This window comes from Melospiza melodia, chromosome 8 (genome assembly GCF_035770615.1).
Source record: "Melospiza melodia melodia isolate bMelMel2 chromosome 8, bMelMel2.pri, whole genome shotgun sequence".
NCBI classification, from domain to species: domain Eukaryota; kingdom Metazoa; phylum Chordata; class Aves; order Passeriformes; family Passerellidae; genus Melospiza; species Melospiza melodia.
The window spans coordinates 22,440,205-22,459,036 of NC_086201.1; the positions used below are offsets into that span (position 1 = coordinate 22,440,205).

General features: G+C 36.2%; 1 protein-coding gene across 3 annotated transcripts in view; it reads right to left on the reverse strand.

Annotated features, from left to right (window-relative positions):
* The window catches only part of PDE11A (phosphodiesterase 11A), a 108,391-nt gene that overhangs the window by 51,062 nt on the left and 38,497 nt on the right, over positions 1 to 18,832 (reverse strand). For all 3 annotated transcript variants that reach the window (XM_063162197.1, XM_063162196.1, XM_063162199.1), the window contains 8 exons: positions 17,043 to 17,132; positions 16,017 to 16,157; positions 14,210 to 14,274; positions 10,069 to 10,201; positions 7,647 to 7,722; positions 6,182 to 6,249; positions 5,730 to 5,822; positions 3,223 to 3,273 (listed from right to left, as the gene is read on the reverse strand). In XM_063162197.1, coding sequence (XP_063018267.1) covers positions 3,223 to 3,273; positions 5,730 to 5,822; positions 6,182 to 6,249; positions 7,647 to 7,722; positions 10,069 to 10,201; positions 14,210 to 14,274; positions 16,017 to 16,157; positions 17,043 to 17,132 — 717 coding nt within the window. The remainder of the gene's footprint in view (positions 1 to 3,222; positions 3,274 to 5,729; positions 5,823 to 6,181; positions 6,250 to 7,646; positions 7,723 to 10,068; positions 10,202 to 14,209; positions 14,275 to 16,016; positions 16,158 to 17,042; positions 17,133 to 18,832) is intronic.

Here is an 18,832-nt window from a genome sequence, read left to right on the forward strand (position 1 = left end):
AGTTTAGTTTTTCTTCCTGTACCTGGAAGAATGGTATCAGAAATCACAGTAATGCGGCACATATAGAAAACGTAAAAAATATTATGCAGTTTGTGTGAATTTAACAGTATTTTTAATTTAAATCTTTTTTGATGCTATAATAATCTAAAGCTGAAAATTTTAAAAAATCTAAAACTATTTATTATCCAATTGTATCATATGGTCTATTTTCATACACTCATGTTTTATTTTTCCATACTGTGAACTTCCCTTTTCCAGCTCCACCACCAATAGTGCTTTGCACTTTTCCCCAGATAAACATCTGGAGAAAGGTTTAATATCTTAAGGGTTTCTTATTAAGGTGGGGTTTTCTTCACTAATTCTTAGATGGGATGACAAGAAACAGAAATAAATGTTATTTATTTTACAGAACCTGGTCAGAGTGATTATGTTTAATTATTAAAAAGATGGGTATATTTGTGAATTTGTGTGTTTGTGAATTCATCCACTAACAGTAAGAAATTCCTGATGAAATTTCAGAAAAAAAAATAAACTTTAGCTACTCTTGCTGGGCTTTCTATAATGCAATAAAATAATTCACTGGTAAAAGCCAGAGGAAAAATAAACTTTAGGTACACTTGAAATTTTTCACTTTTTATCAGAATATTCTCAAGATTCTGAGCAAATAAAAATTAATGGAAAACATTTTATGAAAACTATAAAAAATGAGATTACAAAGAGGGAAAGAAAATCTTGTACTACAAGAGTATGTAATTATTTCCAAGATCCTGGGATCCAGTTACAGTATGTTTGGGATAATATGTGGAGAAGTAGTCAAATCCAGTGCATTGTCATGCAGAGTCATTAATTACTGCTGGGTGTCAGTCAGGAGCCAATAGTGATCTCCTGGCATCACTCTCATTTCGATGTTTCTGTCGTGTGTGTGCCTCTGCTCTGACTGCACCAGGACATCGGGTAAATCGGAACAGACATTTGCTCTGACACCTGCCAATAAATCACCGCAGAGACAAGGGACACATTGAGCCCCAAACACCCCCAGAGGGAGGGATGGTTTATTAGCCAGTCAAGGCTAGAAGATGATCCTAATATAACAAAGGGCTTAAACAAAATATAACGATATAACAAACAGGAAAAAGAGCAGTGGTTTCAGGGTAGGATGCCTTGGGAGACCTCAGCAGGGAGGCCAGCTGTAAGCAGGGAGATGGGAGCAATTTCACCCACAGATGGATGGCCCTCTCTGGGATGAGCTCTGTGTCACAGGCCCACAGGACATGCTGGTTGTCTCTGGGTTTTTGTTCTTTTGTTTTGTTTATATCCAGTGGTGCAAAAACATTAACAAAAACTACTTCAGAGAAATTTTGTCAGGAATTGAAATTGAGACAACTGGATATAGACATAGAGAAGGGACAATTTAACTGAAAAAAATAGCCTAACTTACTTTAGGCATAGCTTGGTTATGTTCTTTATTTTCTCATCTATGTTCTTTATATGACATGTGTCTTTTGGAGTTATATCTTTTGGAATTATTAATGAATAAATGCTTTTAATTTCCTTTTACCTTATTATTAGCCATTAAATGGATAGTTGCATGCCTTCAAGGCAAATGGATAATGAAAAGACATCTCTTTGTCATGAAGTCACCTGGGAAAACAAGTAGAATAGCTTCTCATCACATGAGCATCTGAGTCCAAAGAGAAACATAGCAGGCTGTTATTGCAACTACAGAGGCAATGAAGGAGAGTTGTCTTTCAATGGCTGACAGAAATCAAGTATGGCCCTCTCGTACATACAAAGATACTGATGGTATCCTGATAGTCATAGAAACTGTATTACAGATGTGTATTCTAAGGTAAATGAAAATACAAAAGCAAAACAGAAAATTGATGGTCCTTCACCTCTTTCTTTCCTCTTTCTCAACAGTGTTTGGTTCTTTTTGCCAAGCACTAAATACAACTTACTGCACACACAAAAGTAGTTCTTGTACTGTTGGATGATCTTCAAGCATGCTGATTCCAGCCACACTTCAGTAATGTCATCTTCAGCATACACAAGTGTGGGTAATTGTACCAGTAACTACAGGGGAGGGAGAATATTACAGCCTTATCACCAGGTATCAATACAGATACCAGGCACAGCCATCATCTGGGCAATAATCTGCAAACTCATCAACTAGCAAGAGCTGCCCTTCCTCAGCCCAGATCATTCAGCAGGATCAGCTCTACGCCAGCCGTGTGTGCCCCCTTTCACCACAGCCATCTCTGTGGTGCAGAAAGCAGGGTGCAGCCTGACAGCCAAGTGTCAAAATAAGCACCCAACAGCTATTATTCAGCTGGACAGATGCCAGAGCTCCAGAGCAGGGAGTGTCATCAATGTGGAGTCACAGCAGTCCAGATCTCCTTCCCAGGCCTCACTACAGTCTCTGATGCACTGTGTGTCCAGGAGACCAACAGTGATACCCACCATGGGAGCCTCCTATGGGAGCTTTGAGGAGTCCTCTACCAGCATTGCCTCCTCATAGCCAAGGGAAGCATCACCAAATTTCCCAAGTGTCTCCTCAAGCAGGAAAAGACAAACAGTCTATCACAAAAGCAGCACTGGAGTGCTGGCAGTGATGAAAGATCAAGGGCACTGTTCCCCCCCCCTTTCTAGCCCACGGCAAGGCACGATTCAGTGAGAACATGGAGAACATGTAGTTATTGGTCCCTACCAATGCTTCACTCAGAACACATCACTTTCACATTCTGCCAAGGGTGCTTACAGGAGTTAGAAGATCCCTCACATTCCTGTCCAGCCTTCGGAGCCTATGCACAATCTGGATAGTGAATGCTCCACTTCTTTAGCAAACACAGGGCAGCTTCCACACGGTAAGCATGTAAAGTCTCAGTTCCTTTCTTTTTCTCTAGTCTCCCTCTCATCTCCTACGTGGTACGACTTCCCTGTGGTGGTTTCTGCTGAGGAGGCCACCAAGCCCACACTGACATGCAGTTCCAGTAGCTGGTGCTGGGACAATGGGACTTTGATGCTGTGCACTGCAGCTCTTTATCCTCTTTATCCTTTTTCCACCTTCCCTGCTTAACAGCCTTACGTGTAATGTATACATTGTAAATAATTTTTAATTAAGATTTTCTGTTTATGATGTAAAACTTCTCTCAGATAATCTAGACAAATATGAATTTACAGTTATAGTTTCAGAAATTAGTATATAAAAAACTTAAATTTTACCTTGAATTTATCAACTTCTGCCTTCGAACATGTTGCGTGATAAGACAACACCTGCCCCGGAACAAAAGATAAAACCCACTTTAGTACACTTGTCAAGTAGCAATACCAGGGCTCTGTACTGCAGTCTACTCAGTTATGTTCAAAGCAAATTTTATTAGCGTTTGTGTGATAATTCTGTTCTGACTGACAGCATGTAATAGCTAATTACAGGTTATCAGGCATACATCTGGCAGTTATACTGCAAGGAATTTTATAGGGAATAATGAACAGTAAGTAATTTAATATTATAAGGATTCCTACATTCTTCTCCTGAAGTTCAGCAATCAAAAGAGAAAGAATTTAATGTAAAAATAACAGTAGATTTATGGACTTTTAACAATGCCTTTTCCTATACTGAAAAGCTTTAATGCCTATACTAGTGGCACATTGCTGCTTCGAAATATCAGCACCTCTGTGCTGTATCTGACGTTCTCCTCAATACCATTCTGCAGAGAGCAGCATCAAATAAAATGTACAAAGTACTGCTCACCTGCTCTTGTGAGGGAACTCCCAGAGCCAGAGCACTCCCAGCAAGGACAGGTCCTTCCCCACATGCAACACCTGACCTGCTGATGTGCTGCAGCTTTGGTACAGGCTTCTCACTTGGAAATAATTTTCATCTATGAATGTCTCTGTTATTCATACAAACACCTAAACTGTGTCTCGTGGGCTGTTGATTTGTGACACAAAGTCCCAAGACATTTTTACTCTTTTCAGTTTTAGGGATGCCATCTTTTACAGTAACAGGAATTCATTCCTGCACTATAAAAGAATAAATAAAAACCATAAACTCATTTGTTCTGTACATCATGTCCTTTCTCAAATAGTATCTATTTTTCTGCCTGACCATGCTGCAGCTTCTCCCAGAAACTGGTAAGATTAGTCAAATTATATCTTATGCTATGACAGATTACATTTAACAACTAAATTCTCCTTGATCTGTATTCATTATATCTCTTTAGGTTTTAACAGTCTTCCTAAGGATTTATTATTCTAATCTTTAAATAAATTTGCAAATGTTGTGTTCTTAGTATAAAAAAAGTATTTAGTCTGGCTTTGAATCATGGCAGACTTTCCTGATAATTTATTTATGTTTTGCTCTTCTATTTATTAGTCAATTTTATCAGAATATTTTATGAAAACCTGTATCAGCATATATTGATAAGAATCTATTATGATATATAACAAGTTCATTTATTTTACATCTGATATCAATGTAATTTTCAAGTAACATTTATTGCCATTTTAGCTAAATACATAAATACTAATGAAGTATTCTATTAGTGAAAATCCACAGTCCCTCATCTCATACCATTCTAGTGTTCAGTACTTTTCTCCTGCATCTTCCATCACTTTATGCAAATATAATCGAAAGCTGTTGCCCATTTATAGAAAGAATTACTCTTAATTGAAGATTAATGGCTACTTATCAAATCTATACTCTACATGTAAGCTATATGGTTATTAGTCCTTTTTTATATCAAAGAAAGATTCTGTACTTTAAACTAAAAATATTTAATTTTCTTTTATTTCAGTAGCAAATAAACTTCTATGTGAAGTTTCATCCTTATATATCTGTGTGTGACATCTAGCACTGCTTGCTTTTCTTGCCAGGAGGAGCACTCATTCTTCGGTGTCATATTCCACAAATACCTGGGACATACGAAGAGTTATCCATGACTATGACATGTAAAGTGTAAGGGATCTTGAAGGAGGCCTGAAAAGGTAAGCTTTTAACTTTTCTTCCTACATGGGTAGATATATAAAAATAATAAAGTTGTTTATGCTTAGGATTTCCAACACAAGGGTCTTACTGGCTTTGGAAAGCCTTAACAGGCCTGTGTGCAGCACAGGATGCAACCCCACTATGCAGATTAATGTCTCAAACCCCAAAGCAAAGAAAAAAAAAGCCTCTTTACAGTAATTCAGTTGGGTTTGATTTTTCTTTTAATAGAAAGAATTTCATATCTCATTCAGGCCAATGTTATTTTTGTGGTTCTTATTGTAATGGTAAGTATGGGAGAAACTCAAAGGAATTACACAGGTAAAAGGTGCACAGATCAGGGATAAGTAGATGAATTTCTTCTCTTATCACATGTGAAATTTAAAACAATACCAATATCTTAGTGATGTTACCCTTTCCTCCGAACAATGTTTTAAGATTAATCAGTCTTGCATAATGCTTTTTTTGAGAGATCTGAAATTTCATTCAAACTGCTCTTAATTATTGTTGTAGTAGGAATAATGTAAATTTCTTAAGCTATCCTCAAAACTCCTGGCTTTTTTCTCACCAAGATTATTTTTCATGTGATAATGTTTAAAATCTCCAGATATATAATAGACCACTGTTCTACATTGTTGAATTTCATTGGAGAAGTTTAGATAATCATAGTTTTTAAAAATACAGTGGGCTTCTTTACATATGAGAGTTAGGAGCAAGAAAAGGTTTCACAAAGATGTACACATACGTCAAGAGCCACAGACTGTTTTGCCCAGGATTTCTTCACTTGGTCATACATAATTGTGTTGTTGATACCCAGGCCACAAAAAATAACAAAAGCCTAAAATTTAAAAAGAGAAAAATGAGAGTCAATTATGAATCAGTTATAATACAAGCACAAAGATGAACATTGGCTTAATCATTAGAAGAAATTGCATGAAAATATTAGGAGTAATCATGTTTAAGCAGGTTATTTTAAGAATGCAGGTGAGTCACTGGCCTCCAGATGAGAGATTAGATGCCAGAAACTTGTTTTAATTAGGATGCCACCTTCTAAGTGAGGATTTCTGAGAATTATTGTCAAACTGCAAATATAGACAAGCTATTCTCCCCTCATCCCTGGAGTGGACTGAAACAGATTACTGAGAAATACCAAGTGCTACTGAAATGTATGGTAATGCTGAACTGAATGCCTCTTACTTCAAACAGTCGCTGGTCAGCGTCGTCAAAGGATTTCCCATCAAGCCTGTTCAACACTTGAGCTACCCCTTTAGAAAGAGTTAATATGAGTTACAATCTTCATTCATTAATGCACAATGCAGAATGTTTTATTCATTGGTAAAATGTAAACCACATATTTCAAACTGAAAAGCAAAATGCAAATATTTATTCTGAAAATAATTAGACACAGATGTGCAATAATTTGATTGTTTTGATACTTGTACTTTCAGCTGTTATGCTTTACTCTCTAAGTATAATACTGCAAAGCTAAAAGTTACTCACAGTGCTTTTCACAAAAGGTTAAAGATCTATTTGAGAAATATCTTGATCACTTCGCTTCACTTTGCTAACAGCAATCACATAAGTTTGTCCTAAAAATTTGGAGTTACAATTACAATTTACTAAATCAGTACCTTCATTCCTAAAATCTTAGTTAGTTTAGCATCACCTGGGTATATAAACCCTTTTATACTCATGACTGTTTCATTAATTTACTGAGCCAATGAAAAAATGCATTTTCTGAACTAATGCTGATTTCTACAACAAACATTTCTATTTCATTTAGCTACAATAAGCCCTTAGAAAAATACTGTAAGAGTAATCCACTGTCAAGAGTTCAAATTATTTCTCATTCTTGAAGATACGGCACAGTTCACAACAAACAACAAGATGTGTTTTTAAAGGCACAACTCCCACGTCACCTCTGCTAAACAAGCTCAAAGAGCCAGCATGACACCAAGTGCCTTCAGCAATGCACTTCTGATCTCAGCTCTCCCTGGCAGCCACAAGGCACAGGCATCTACTCTTGCCCTGCCAGTGTAAATTGTGATTGCTTTGACGTCAGTTCTGAGGAGCATTAGCACAGGAATCTGGCACTGTTATTTACAAGCACTCCTTTTTGTGCCAAAAGCAGGTAATAACACAGGGCCAACTGCTGGGGTAGCATAGCTGCAAAGAATCCTATCAAAGATCCTCTGAAACTCTGTCACATCCTGATCCAACAACCAGCACTGCAATGGCCAACTCTGACCACTGCCAAGCCCCTCCAGCAAATCTTCCCTGACTGCACCCAGAGTTTATCATTAGAGGGAAACGAACACTTAGCTTGACTGCAGACAGTTGCCCATGTGCTAAAGAAGGAGACCCAAGGAAATCATCAATGCAGATAAAACATTTTTCACTAATATGGTTAGAATTACTGTTTTCATCTTATTATAGTTGAGTACAATATATAACTTAACAACAACACAGCTGGAAAGCTGAAAAAGTCCATACAGTATCCAAGTCAAAACATCCCTTCTTGGATACTTAGCATGCATCCTAGGTACTGTAACTTCTTAACAATATTCAGCTTGGAAAAAGAAGGTAAAGGAACATAGAATTAAAAAGATAAAACTAAATTTACATTAGCACAAAAATTACGCAGCCATGAGGGAAGTCTTACCAATTATTTGGTGGGTGCTGTTCCATATTGGAACACAAAGAACAGATCTTATGTGAAAGCCAGAAATTTGGTCAGCCTAAAATGTAGAAATGAGAGCTTCCATTAGTGATGCTGTTTTCATTTTTTAAAATCATAGTAATAGAAATGTCAAGAAGTAAGTTTACATTATAAATGTCATTTCATATGAATCAGCTCTCAGAAGAAAATTTGCTGAAATTTCATCCACAGTAACCAAAAGTCATAGGGATGATTCTAAAAATTGCCGAAGAATATAAAAACATTGGCATCTTTGCCACATTAAGCTTGCACTATTTGATTCTGATTTGGCACTAAAGACAAACTATAATTGAGGCAATATCCAGACAAATTTTGGATTACTTACACTGTAGTAGAGATAACTTTCACTGAACAAGTTTGGCTTAGAAGTACCCTTCCCAATTCTCAAACTGAAATGGGACTTAGCGAGGCAGCTGTAGAAGGAGGCTTACAGGAAATACACATTTTCAGAAGAAAGGTGAAAGTAAGTAGGGAATTGGGCAGAAGTGCAAGTTAGTAAAAAAGGTGAGGATGGAGTCAAACCCTAGATTTGAGATAAATGGTCCTTTTGTTCCAATGAAAATTTACTGCCTCCTTTATTGTTTTCTAGCTAATACAGTATACAACTTCACAATTTATTTTAAATTTCACTGATTCTCTCTTTTCTACAATTAGTAACATTATTCTTTAGTGTCACTGCATTGAAATGTGAAAACAGTTTTTCAAAAGAGATCAGAGAATGGAATGGGTCCACTCAGAGAAGATCAGGAGATGTTCTTTTACTAAAACTGCCACTGCTACAGGCAGTGTTTAATAGAAGAAAATTAAAAGACCAGCATTAATTCATATATGGGAAGCAGGATGGGATCACTGTGATGTCCTAGCTAGCAAAAGATGTAACTCAGGTTTTAATTAGATTATTGCCTATTTGTACATACTCAGAACTCATCACTGAAACTGGTGTGGAGTGCCACCTAAAATCCATGGGAATGGGGCAATAGTTGATTAAAATGTATGTCTTGAAATGAACTTTTGCATTAAATTCTTGATGAATGAATTGAAAATAGAGCATCAACATTTGCAGATGAGAAATAGTGTTCTGAGAAAAAAAATAAGAGATGATTTTCAACTGATGCAGAGAACAGAATTTCTGTTCATAGCTATAAATACATGTTTGATTCTATCTAAGTAATAAGGGATACTATGTTCTCTTACTACTCTTGTCTGTAGAAATAATTGAGTAGAAAGACTGAATTTAAGAATTAAATTTTCATAGGAACCCATCAAAAGAAAATTATTATTGCCCTTTGTATCATTTGCTTTATATATATTGGGTAGTGCCTCCAACTTGGAAAGAACTAACTGTGAAACAAATAAGAGATAGCTGAATTATTCAGGAGATGATATAATACAAGTACAATTGCAAACATCAAGGACTGGCATGCTTTAAGTTAGCATATCTAAACACCCCAGGCATTAATTGTACTTGCAATTCTGAACAGATTACCATCAATGCAGTTTTCTTTTATATTTCTACAGCAGGCTCCTTTTATGTTTTCTTGTTTCAAAAAATTCTGCTGGTTTGAGAGATAATCCCTTTAATGACACATGGAATAAAACTGGAACCAAGCAAACTCTCAACATGAAACACTTCCAAGAACACTTACTGTAGCAATATATTTTAGGAAGCTTTCTGACCAAAGCTGTGATTAATGTGCTGTCCGAGTGCTGGCCAAGTCCTCCACAGTAATGCTGGATTAGAATTCAGTGAAGATTTTGTCCTTCCATACACCTCTAACATTTATTTAGATGCTAAGTATACTTACATTTTTATCTGTAGCTACACTTTTCTAATGGGAAATGAAAATACCTTAAGATGCACAAACAACTTTTATTGGGAGTGAATGTATCTTGAAGAAGTACCCAATCCAGTGTGTATTTGAGCAAATTAAGCTGTTGGTTGGCTAAGTTAGATCACAAACAACATTTGTCTGTCTAGATGCCAGCTCTGCTCACACTCTGTCTGTGCACAGCCCCAGTCACCCCAACAGCTAACAACGCTGGTGCTGCTAACACTGAACACCAACAAGTTTTCAGCAATAAAAATCAGTTTGCATAAGTATCAAGGCAATTGGTAGAGGAATCATTTATAAACAGGAAAAAAAAAAGAATCATGGACAAACTGCTAAAAGTCATAGACTAATTCAGTGACTTGTGTTTGCATTATAAAACCATAGAAGACCAGGACAACTTACTGATTAGAAAAAAATAATTCAATAAATATTCACATGTCTCACAGCCACTTGGATATAAACCCAAAATTTTTATATTAGTTGTGATGCTCAAAAGTAATATACAATTAGTTCCATTTGTAAAAATCTCCCACCTCAGCATCAAAGCGGGGGTCCTGATAGGCATCACTGATGTTCACTGGGAGACCTGTGGAAGCGACGAGTTCAGCAATGCTGTTGTTTATTAGCCAGTCTGAATAGGACGATTTTTCCACACTGTCTTTGAAACTATCAAAATGCAGGGCAAGGGAAGAAAAGTATACAGTCAACGTTAACTGCAAGTCCAGCATGTCTTAAATGCACATTAATAGGAAGAGCAGAACCATTCACAATTATTAATAGTTATCAAAAATTAACTATAGAACAATAATTTGGTATTATTGAAGTGGTACCTCAAAAATTCTCTGCTTTACATAACTTGCTATTGAAAGCAGCATTGGTGTATCAAGTAAATAAAATATTTGATAGATTTTACCTATGAATCAACAGTGGACTGTGTTCTAAGTTTCTGTAGGATACAGGACTGCTCATGAAAAGCAACCACTTCTAAAAAATATTTTCTGTAGAGTTACCTGAAAATATATACTTCTACGCATTTTTAAATTAATCTAATAATCTGTGATATTTTCAATTTTTATTTTCAGTAATTTTCCTGTAAAAATGACTTTTAAAAAATTTTGGCATCTGAAAGGCCATATCTAATGGCTGAAGAAGGGATCATTGAATAAGTCTTAAATCAATACTGCAAGTATATTGCAGCAGGTAGATCCAAGTAGCCACACAAGAAATGAAGGTTTCCTTTATTTTTACCTGGTTGAGCTTCTGCCACAGTTACCGAGGGGCTAGAGAGCTATCACTAAATGAGCATAAGACACTAAAATGATGGCCTCAACTCACCACACTCCACTGCAGCTTCTCAGAAAACTCAGTGTTTAGCAGACCTTAAATTCCTCACCTAATCAGCAGGAAAGTTCTCTTTGACTTATTTCAGGCAGGTTCTTGACATTGGCAATGCCTGGCTACTCATGACTGGATAATAAAAAAAATGCCTGTTGTGTTAGTTTTAAAAAGAAAACTGGTAAATTTTTAACACCTGAGAAACGTTTCTTGGAAAAAAGTTACTAAGAAGCTATGGAGAATACAATAGTTTAAGGCTTTGAAGCATTCCTCATGAATGAAAACAGGCTGAACAGTGAAATCCTTGAAAGACTCAATCAAAGAGAAAGGATTGATTTTTGTTGACTGCATTGATTTTCTGGAGACTAATTCAACTATGTCACTCATCAAAAAGAAAACGTAATATTCTTAAAAGGCTATAAGTAATAATGATTTACAGAAATCTAGAAGAATCCACTTTCATTTGGGATAAGAATTTTGAATGACTGTAATAAATGTTATGTGTACACTTTGACAGAGACCTTTACATAAATATAATGGGTTTTAAGCTAAGTAAAAAAATCACATTTATAATTTAACATTTAATTCATAATTTAATTTATTTCAAATACTCCAGAAGCAAAAAATCTTTAAGGATAAGAATCTAATTTCAAATGCATAGTTCCCAGTCCATAAGTTATCTGAATGATATTATCATATAAAACACATACATCAGGACTGCATTGGGGTGTCAAGCATTTTAAGCAGCAATTTAATTCAAGTAAAAGAAACAAGATAACATTCATAATTAAGTTTTAAAAGCAGGGTCTGTTATGTTCTCTCCATTCCTAACAAGCACTCTACATCCATACTCCAGAAGACAGGCACATCATCCCAGGGACAGTGAAACAGTTGAGGAATTTCAGCCCTTCCTCTGTACCAGCCCAAGTGGGAAGGAGCACAGATATTTTTGCCCACACAACTCATACTCTGGCCCAGGCAGGAGATTTGTCCACTACCACTGGTACCCAGGTTAGAGAGCTGTTACCTCAGCTACCTGCAAAAATGGAATCTCATCTGCCAAAACTGCTGCTTCTGTGCAGGAAAGGCACACTCCACAGCACATTCCATCAGGCTCATCTTCATCTACATCATACCAGAACTGAACCCCCAAGGATTCTAACATTTATGTAATATTTTTTCAAAGGGAGAGAAAATTTAGGGGACTTGGCAAACTTGTACTTCAAGAAGAAAATCACTGGGAAAAACAAGAGCATCAGTGTGCCAATATGGATAATAAAGAAACTTGATTGTGGTGTGTGATGAAAACTTGGAAACTGAACAAAAAGAGGCAAGTGTGGCCTTGCAAGACATTCCTTTACAAACAACAGCAAAGAAAATAAGTATGAATATTTATTATGATAATATATTTAGGCATTTAACAGGTGAGCTGCTATCATGCAGATTTCTGAAGGCAAAAGAAAAGCCAACTTCTAAAACTGTGTGAGAAAATATATTGGGGCATCCATGAAATATTGTCTTAGAACTCCTTTCTCATTTAGATAAAACATAATGATAACTGTTCTCAGCCTGAAATGTCTAGATTTCAACTAAAATTTCAAAGAAATAATGTTTTTCTTAACTGCTGTAATGATGAAAAAACTAATCTTTTTTTCCCCACATGAAAAGTCTCATGACTTGACATCAGTTACAGCTGCAGAATGCAGAATGAAAAGGGCAAAACTCACTAGGAAAATGCTCAAATGTCAAGGGCTCGCGGCATTGTTCTGTATCCTAAATAACCTTTATTTTTGCACAATAGTGCCAATAACTCAAGCTGTGCCTGTGCTAGATCCAAATGTGACATCATATCTGCCAGTCTAACCTTGGTCTTTGTAAAAGCAACTTCACTCTCCACAGGAAAAACAATCACAGAAAAAGTGATACATCTTTATGTTAAAATGCACAGAAATTTACCTTTATGAATCTTATGAAGACTGTCTACCAAATTATGTGTTTATTCATGTCTTGGAATAAAGTTAAAATATTCTTGACTTGACTACAAGCAGAGTAGGCTACTACAAACTGCTGTGGCAACATGCTAATATAACTATGGTAACAAGAAATGAGCCAGCTTGGTTATCTTGATACCACTCTACATTGTTTTGACTAATCTGGCTATTGATCAAGTTTGAGAAAAACAGGAATAACAACCACATTCCTTGATTCATACTCCTGTCCCTGAATAAAAGAAATGTATTTTCACCCCCTAGGAAAGACCAACTGCTACTCTAGAACTCTTTGTCAAAAGCAACTTGTGATTCCCAGATGAATCAACAGATTATTTAATCATATTTAAATCTTCCTATTTTTTATTGCTTGTTTAACATTTGCTTCACCGTTCCCATACCAGGACATGGAAAGGAGATAGCTTCTACCCATATTTCTGTGTGGCCCAGGACTCTGATGTGAGCTTGCACATCTTAGAAATTTTCTAACACTTCCCATTTCTAATGATGTGAAATCAATCCATGAAAAGGTTTATCACCATGACAGCCATTTGATATGCAAAATTCTCCTTCAGAATCAGTATGATTTAATCTGCATAAAACCTGTGTGATAAACACTGAGCCCTGCAAGATGGAAGAAATGTTCTCACAATAGTCCTAATCCTCATCCCCTCATTTGCTATATAGGACATTTTATGTGAACTGCTACCAGTGGTGTAACCTTGCAGGGATTGATATAACAACCTCACATGAACAAAAATCTTTCTTTTATTACTTAAAATTGGCCCTTTATAAATGTTTACAGATCCTACTAAGCAAAACATATACTTCCATTTTGACTGGGCTCCCAAACAAGATTTAGTCACAGGAACACAGTTTCTAGGAAATACATATGCTCTGCAGTTTCTAGGTTTTCCAATTTGACAACAGCAGAAATAAAATTTTACTGGGAACCTCTCAACACAATTGTACAAAACAATTTTGTAAGAGATCAACAATCTAAAATAATTTTGTAATTTTTACTTCTATATTAATCAAGCAAAACAACAATTTCATGTTATCAATGAGTTCAGCCATAAAAAATCAGTTTTCCCCTGAGACACCGATACAACATTAGTGCATGTATACACACAAAAACATACATATATAAAAAAATATAGGGACATATATTCATTCAAGCAAGCCTCCATTTGAAGCAAGCAGGTGTCTTGTCTGAGTAAAAAATGTAGGCTCACACTCTTCAATCAGATCTACACAAAGTTCTATCAGAAAATAAAATCTTGACCAAGCAGACCTGAAAACTATGTGAAAAATGTAGTTATCCATAACCACAGAAGACATGAGCACTAACCTGTTGTCAGTATCAGCACTGCATTTTGGAGATAACAATTCGAAAGATTTTGTAAATTTCACCACCTGTCACAAAAGAAGTAACTTAAGATTGCTATTGAGATAAATAAACATCTAAGAAACCAGTAATGTAAGGTTCCTCTGCTTAAACTGTATTTTTATCCAATAGTCTTAGGATAAAAGTACAAATTTGTATTCTCTCAATGGAGAATGCATGTTTAAAATACATGCTGTGCACAGTTCCCTAAAAATCAATATCAAATCAAATTACATCTTCAGATTCTCTCAGAAAACTCTTTTCCACAAGCATATATGCTTCCCTGTACAGGCTTTTGGGACATGTATTATGGAGCTTTACTCAAACTTCACTTTTTTAATATAGGGAATTAAGCAGAATGGCAGCTTTGCATTACTAACTGCAACCAATCACACTTGAACATATGTGTCAGGAACACATAAGTGAAACATCTTAGGAGTGGCAAAAAGTGACACAGAACAGAGGCCTTATCTTTGGATGTGTTCCCATCTTCACTTTGTTTCTGAATCATAAAAGCTTTCTGCACAATGTACAAATGACAGTATTTTAGACATGGTTAGACACTGAGTTACTCTAAAGAGATCTATTTTGATATAACCCTCCAAAATAGGAGAAAGTCAGGAAAATAACTGTTTTGCCACTTGTAAAAATTACCAAGTGGGTGGTAAGATGCTATTCTACTCCAAATTAACCTAAGATTTATGACCATCTAGAAAAAGTTTAAGATTTTTGTCCATATTTCACAATTTTGTCTAGAGGAATAAGAACTCATTGCTTGTGGTTTGTGAAAAGTCCCTCCAGGCTCAAAGGCAGAAATAGTACCAAGAGCAGAAAAATGAACTGCCACCCACAACTTCCTAACACAATGGACATTTCTGTGAAAAATAAAAATCATATTATACTTATAAACACAGTGACATTTCATAAGAATGTAGTAGAATTATATATTGCAATTATAAAATTGGGGAGAGGGGTGGCTAGGGGAATCTAGAAAGAGAAAATGAACTAGAAACGTTAAAATTCTATAGTAGAGAACATAAGTGAAATAAAAACTTTGATCTTGCTTTTAGGAAAGCTGGTATAATTTAGGGCATACTCAATTGAAAGTTCTTAATTTTTATTAACTGAAATGAAATATGAATCATATCTTTCCTCCAAGGAAAAGAATGGGTATTTTTTTCTGCCATACAAACAAATTTACGATTCTGTCTCTGACTTGTCAAAGCCTAGCAACAAATAATTAACTGCAGATTCAGTGATACAAAAATAATAATTGGGTAGGGAAAAAGAGATATTAAAAACAATGTTTTATCCTTCAACTACTTCTCAAATCAGTGGAAAGGAGGGTAGCTTAAATTGAATAGCCTGAAAACACTGGAGAGAGCTACCAATATAAAGGCAGCCACTTAATTTATTACTAATAACAATACTCATAAAAACTTCCAACATTTTTTAAGAGGCTCTCACACCCTATGAATATCAGTTACTGCAAAGTCCCAGTGAAAGATCCTGTCAAAACTGTCAAATACTTTCATACCGTTTACATCCATCTGTTCAACAGAGCTCTGCAATGAAATAATTATTCATGGGTCAAGTAGACAGAGTAATTGCAAAAACCCAAAAATACTTCAGTTATTCTGAAAGCTGGATTTCCATTTCACCTGCTCAATGTAAAAACTTACTGCTATCACAGTATAAGCCTATTGGGATAGAGACACCCTGAAAAGCACCTGCTGTTCTGTACTTACACATGACATGCAGCTCTACTTACTGGTGATTCAATGTCTTCCAGAAGTAACACTGAGCACCGCTCACACTTCAGGAGGGTCTGGGCCCGATGCATAATTTTCTTGACAATTTTCTCTAAGTCAGTCTGTTCCTCAAAGAGGTCATTCACTACTTCCAGTAAAGCCTGTATACAAGGACAGAAAACTCTTGTATTGGTTGTAAACTAATAAATACACGGAGCATTGCAAAGGAAGTTTCATATCTGGGATCGATTTTATATGAGTGATCCCTTGAAATCTTCATTCAAAGAAAAGTCTTAATGACTATGGCAACAAAATTGAAATGAATTGTTAATACTTTGTCAAGGAATAGAGGTTCAATACCACTAGAGGTATTTCTACTGAAGTTCTGGGCCTGTGATGCAAGCTAACAAAAATATAATTCCCTGTCATTGTAGAAAGGATGATAAAAAAGAAGCCAACTATTATTAAAAACCCCTCAAAATTACCATTTTGTTTCTTCAAAAAATAAAAGACCTCTGTGACAAGGGAATGACAGGGCAGCAGAGCATTATTTTCACTTCAGATCCTCCTGTCCCAATGCATGCACAGCACCAGCAATCATGAGTGTGTATTCTATGGAGACATGCTGTCAAAACCCTTCACATATGGGTTTTTTTTCCCTGCTTAATTTTATAAAGATATATCCACATTATTTGCACATGAACTAAATATTAAAAATTCAGAATGGCAGAGGCCTGAGATGAGTAGAATTTTATGAGAGCTTGAATCTCTGCCTAAGTAACACATTCTCCTGCACCGTCTGTGCCACAAATGCAATTGTTTCAGCACCTCAAGATGTGGAACTGACATCAGGGAACCACAGCCATCACTACAAGTGGATTTCCCTCCCACACTGTCTACTTGCTGCCTCAATCAAAACAGGAATCTTTTGAAAATATAGTTTTTGAAATAGAACTGTCTGCTTAGCAAACACATATGCATAGCTGGAACCTGCAGGAACAAAAGACTAAAGTTTGATGTTGGCCCGCTGTACACTTTGCACTTACCCTGCTTCTGTCATATTCCTTCCTTGAAGCTGCAAACAGCTGGGCATTGGATATGGCAATCCCACAGAAGGGGAGGTACATCTGCATCACCTAGTATGGAAAGAAACTTACAGTCATTAAAAACAACTGCAATTGTTTACAGCAATTTCTTTCTAGTAAAGGGACCTAAACTCAGGGGACACATCACAGGAAGGTCTCAGCTCGCTCTTCAGCAGAGCACTAAATACAAAATGAAATTATCATGGGCAAGGCACATCTGATGCATGGAAAGAGATCAAATATCTAGGAAAGAACAAATACAATTAAGCTCACAGGTCCCAGAAGTCTGGGTCCTCCACAATTTCTCTGGCAATTTGTGGATTCTCAACCCTATAAAATGTCTTCTGAAGACTACTTTAAATTACTGTAGACAGTACAGCTTCCCTAGAAAACACTCTTTATTTCTCTGGACTGCTTTTTTGTTCTGAGCTCAAGAAGCAAGTTTGAGTCACATTCCTGTTGAGGAATTCTACATAGATTTTGGAGAATACCAGCACAGTGGAACACAGAACACTGATCCTACACTATTAGTCAGAAAACTGATTGTCTTCTCAAAGAAGGTTAAAAAAAAAATTAAAAGAACATGCTTGAAAAACGGGGCCTTAATGTATCATCATACATTACAAAAGATTGAAAAGGAGGGACTGGGAACATAGTTTGAGGTGCCCAAAAGGATTTTAGGTTGGCTGTGTGAAGTTAGCAAACTGGACCAGTCAAACAGCTGAATAGCTGTGGGACTGGCACTTCACAAGGATGACAGTGGATCAAAGTACAAACCCAGCATTTTTAAGCCACACACTGGTAAGAAATATGTAACATCCTGTCACTCCTGAGTGGTTCCCAGGCTTAGGTCTGAGACTTTTAGTAAATTTTACAGCTGCTGAATAGCCTTAACATTTGCAAAGCCAGTGGGAGCTGAGGCACTCTGCTGTTTACAGAGCCAAAAGAATGCTGCAGCAGCTAACCTTTCTTCTCTTTGGTCTGTCTGTTTATTGTAAGAAATCCTGTCTGTGACAAACTTTGGCATTAAGAGAGTGGCATTTGTCTTTGAAATTCTGTTTAATTAGAAAAACACCGCTAACCCAGAGACGTGGGCTATTGAGAATATCTGAGGAAAGATATCAGACGAACAGAAGCAGCAGCAACTGCTGTTATACTTTATCTACCTTGAGCACTCCACTGGTTCCATACCTGCTTAGTCTGTGTTTGAGCAATGATGAGCTTTTGGAAAGAATCCTCAGATCCTCTGAATTTTTTACCTTTACACCTGGCACTCTGTCACAGCAACTGCAGACTGTAAGGGTGCACACTTATACTGCTAATTTGGAAACACCCTACTTTCATCCTCTTCCCATCACAGCTACCTATGGCTCTAAGGAAAATGACAGTTTAGACTCTACAAACACTCACCTTTCTGAAGAGGCAGTAATTAAAGTAGCCAACTATCACACCAGATCTACAGGATAGAGTACACAAAATGAAAAATAAAGTACAAATGTAAAAAACTGATAAGAGGGATTAATTTTTTTAATAGTCAGAGTTTCTCTGAGAGAATTTTGCTTATTTCACTTTATTTTTTATTTTCAAATGAAACAAAAAACCTCCCTATCTATATTTTCTTGTAATAGTTCTAAAAACCACAGCCAAGTAAGAGATCAGAGCAGAAAAAGTTAACTTAAGAAAAATCTGGCCTTTACTGAAATTCTGAATACCTTAATGAGACTGGATATATTTTTACTCAATAGGTAAAT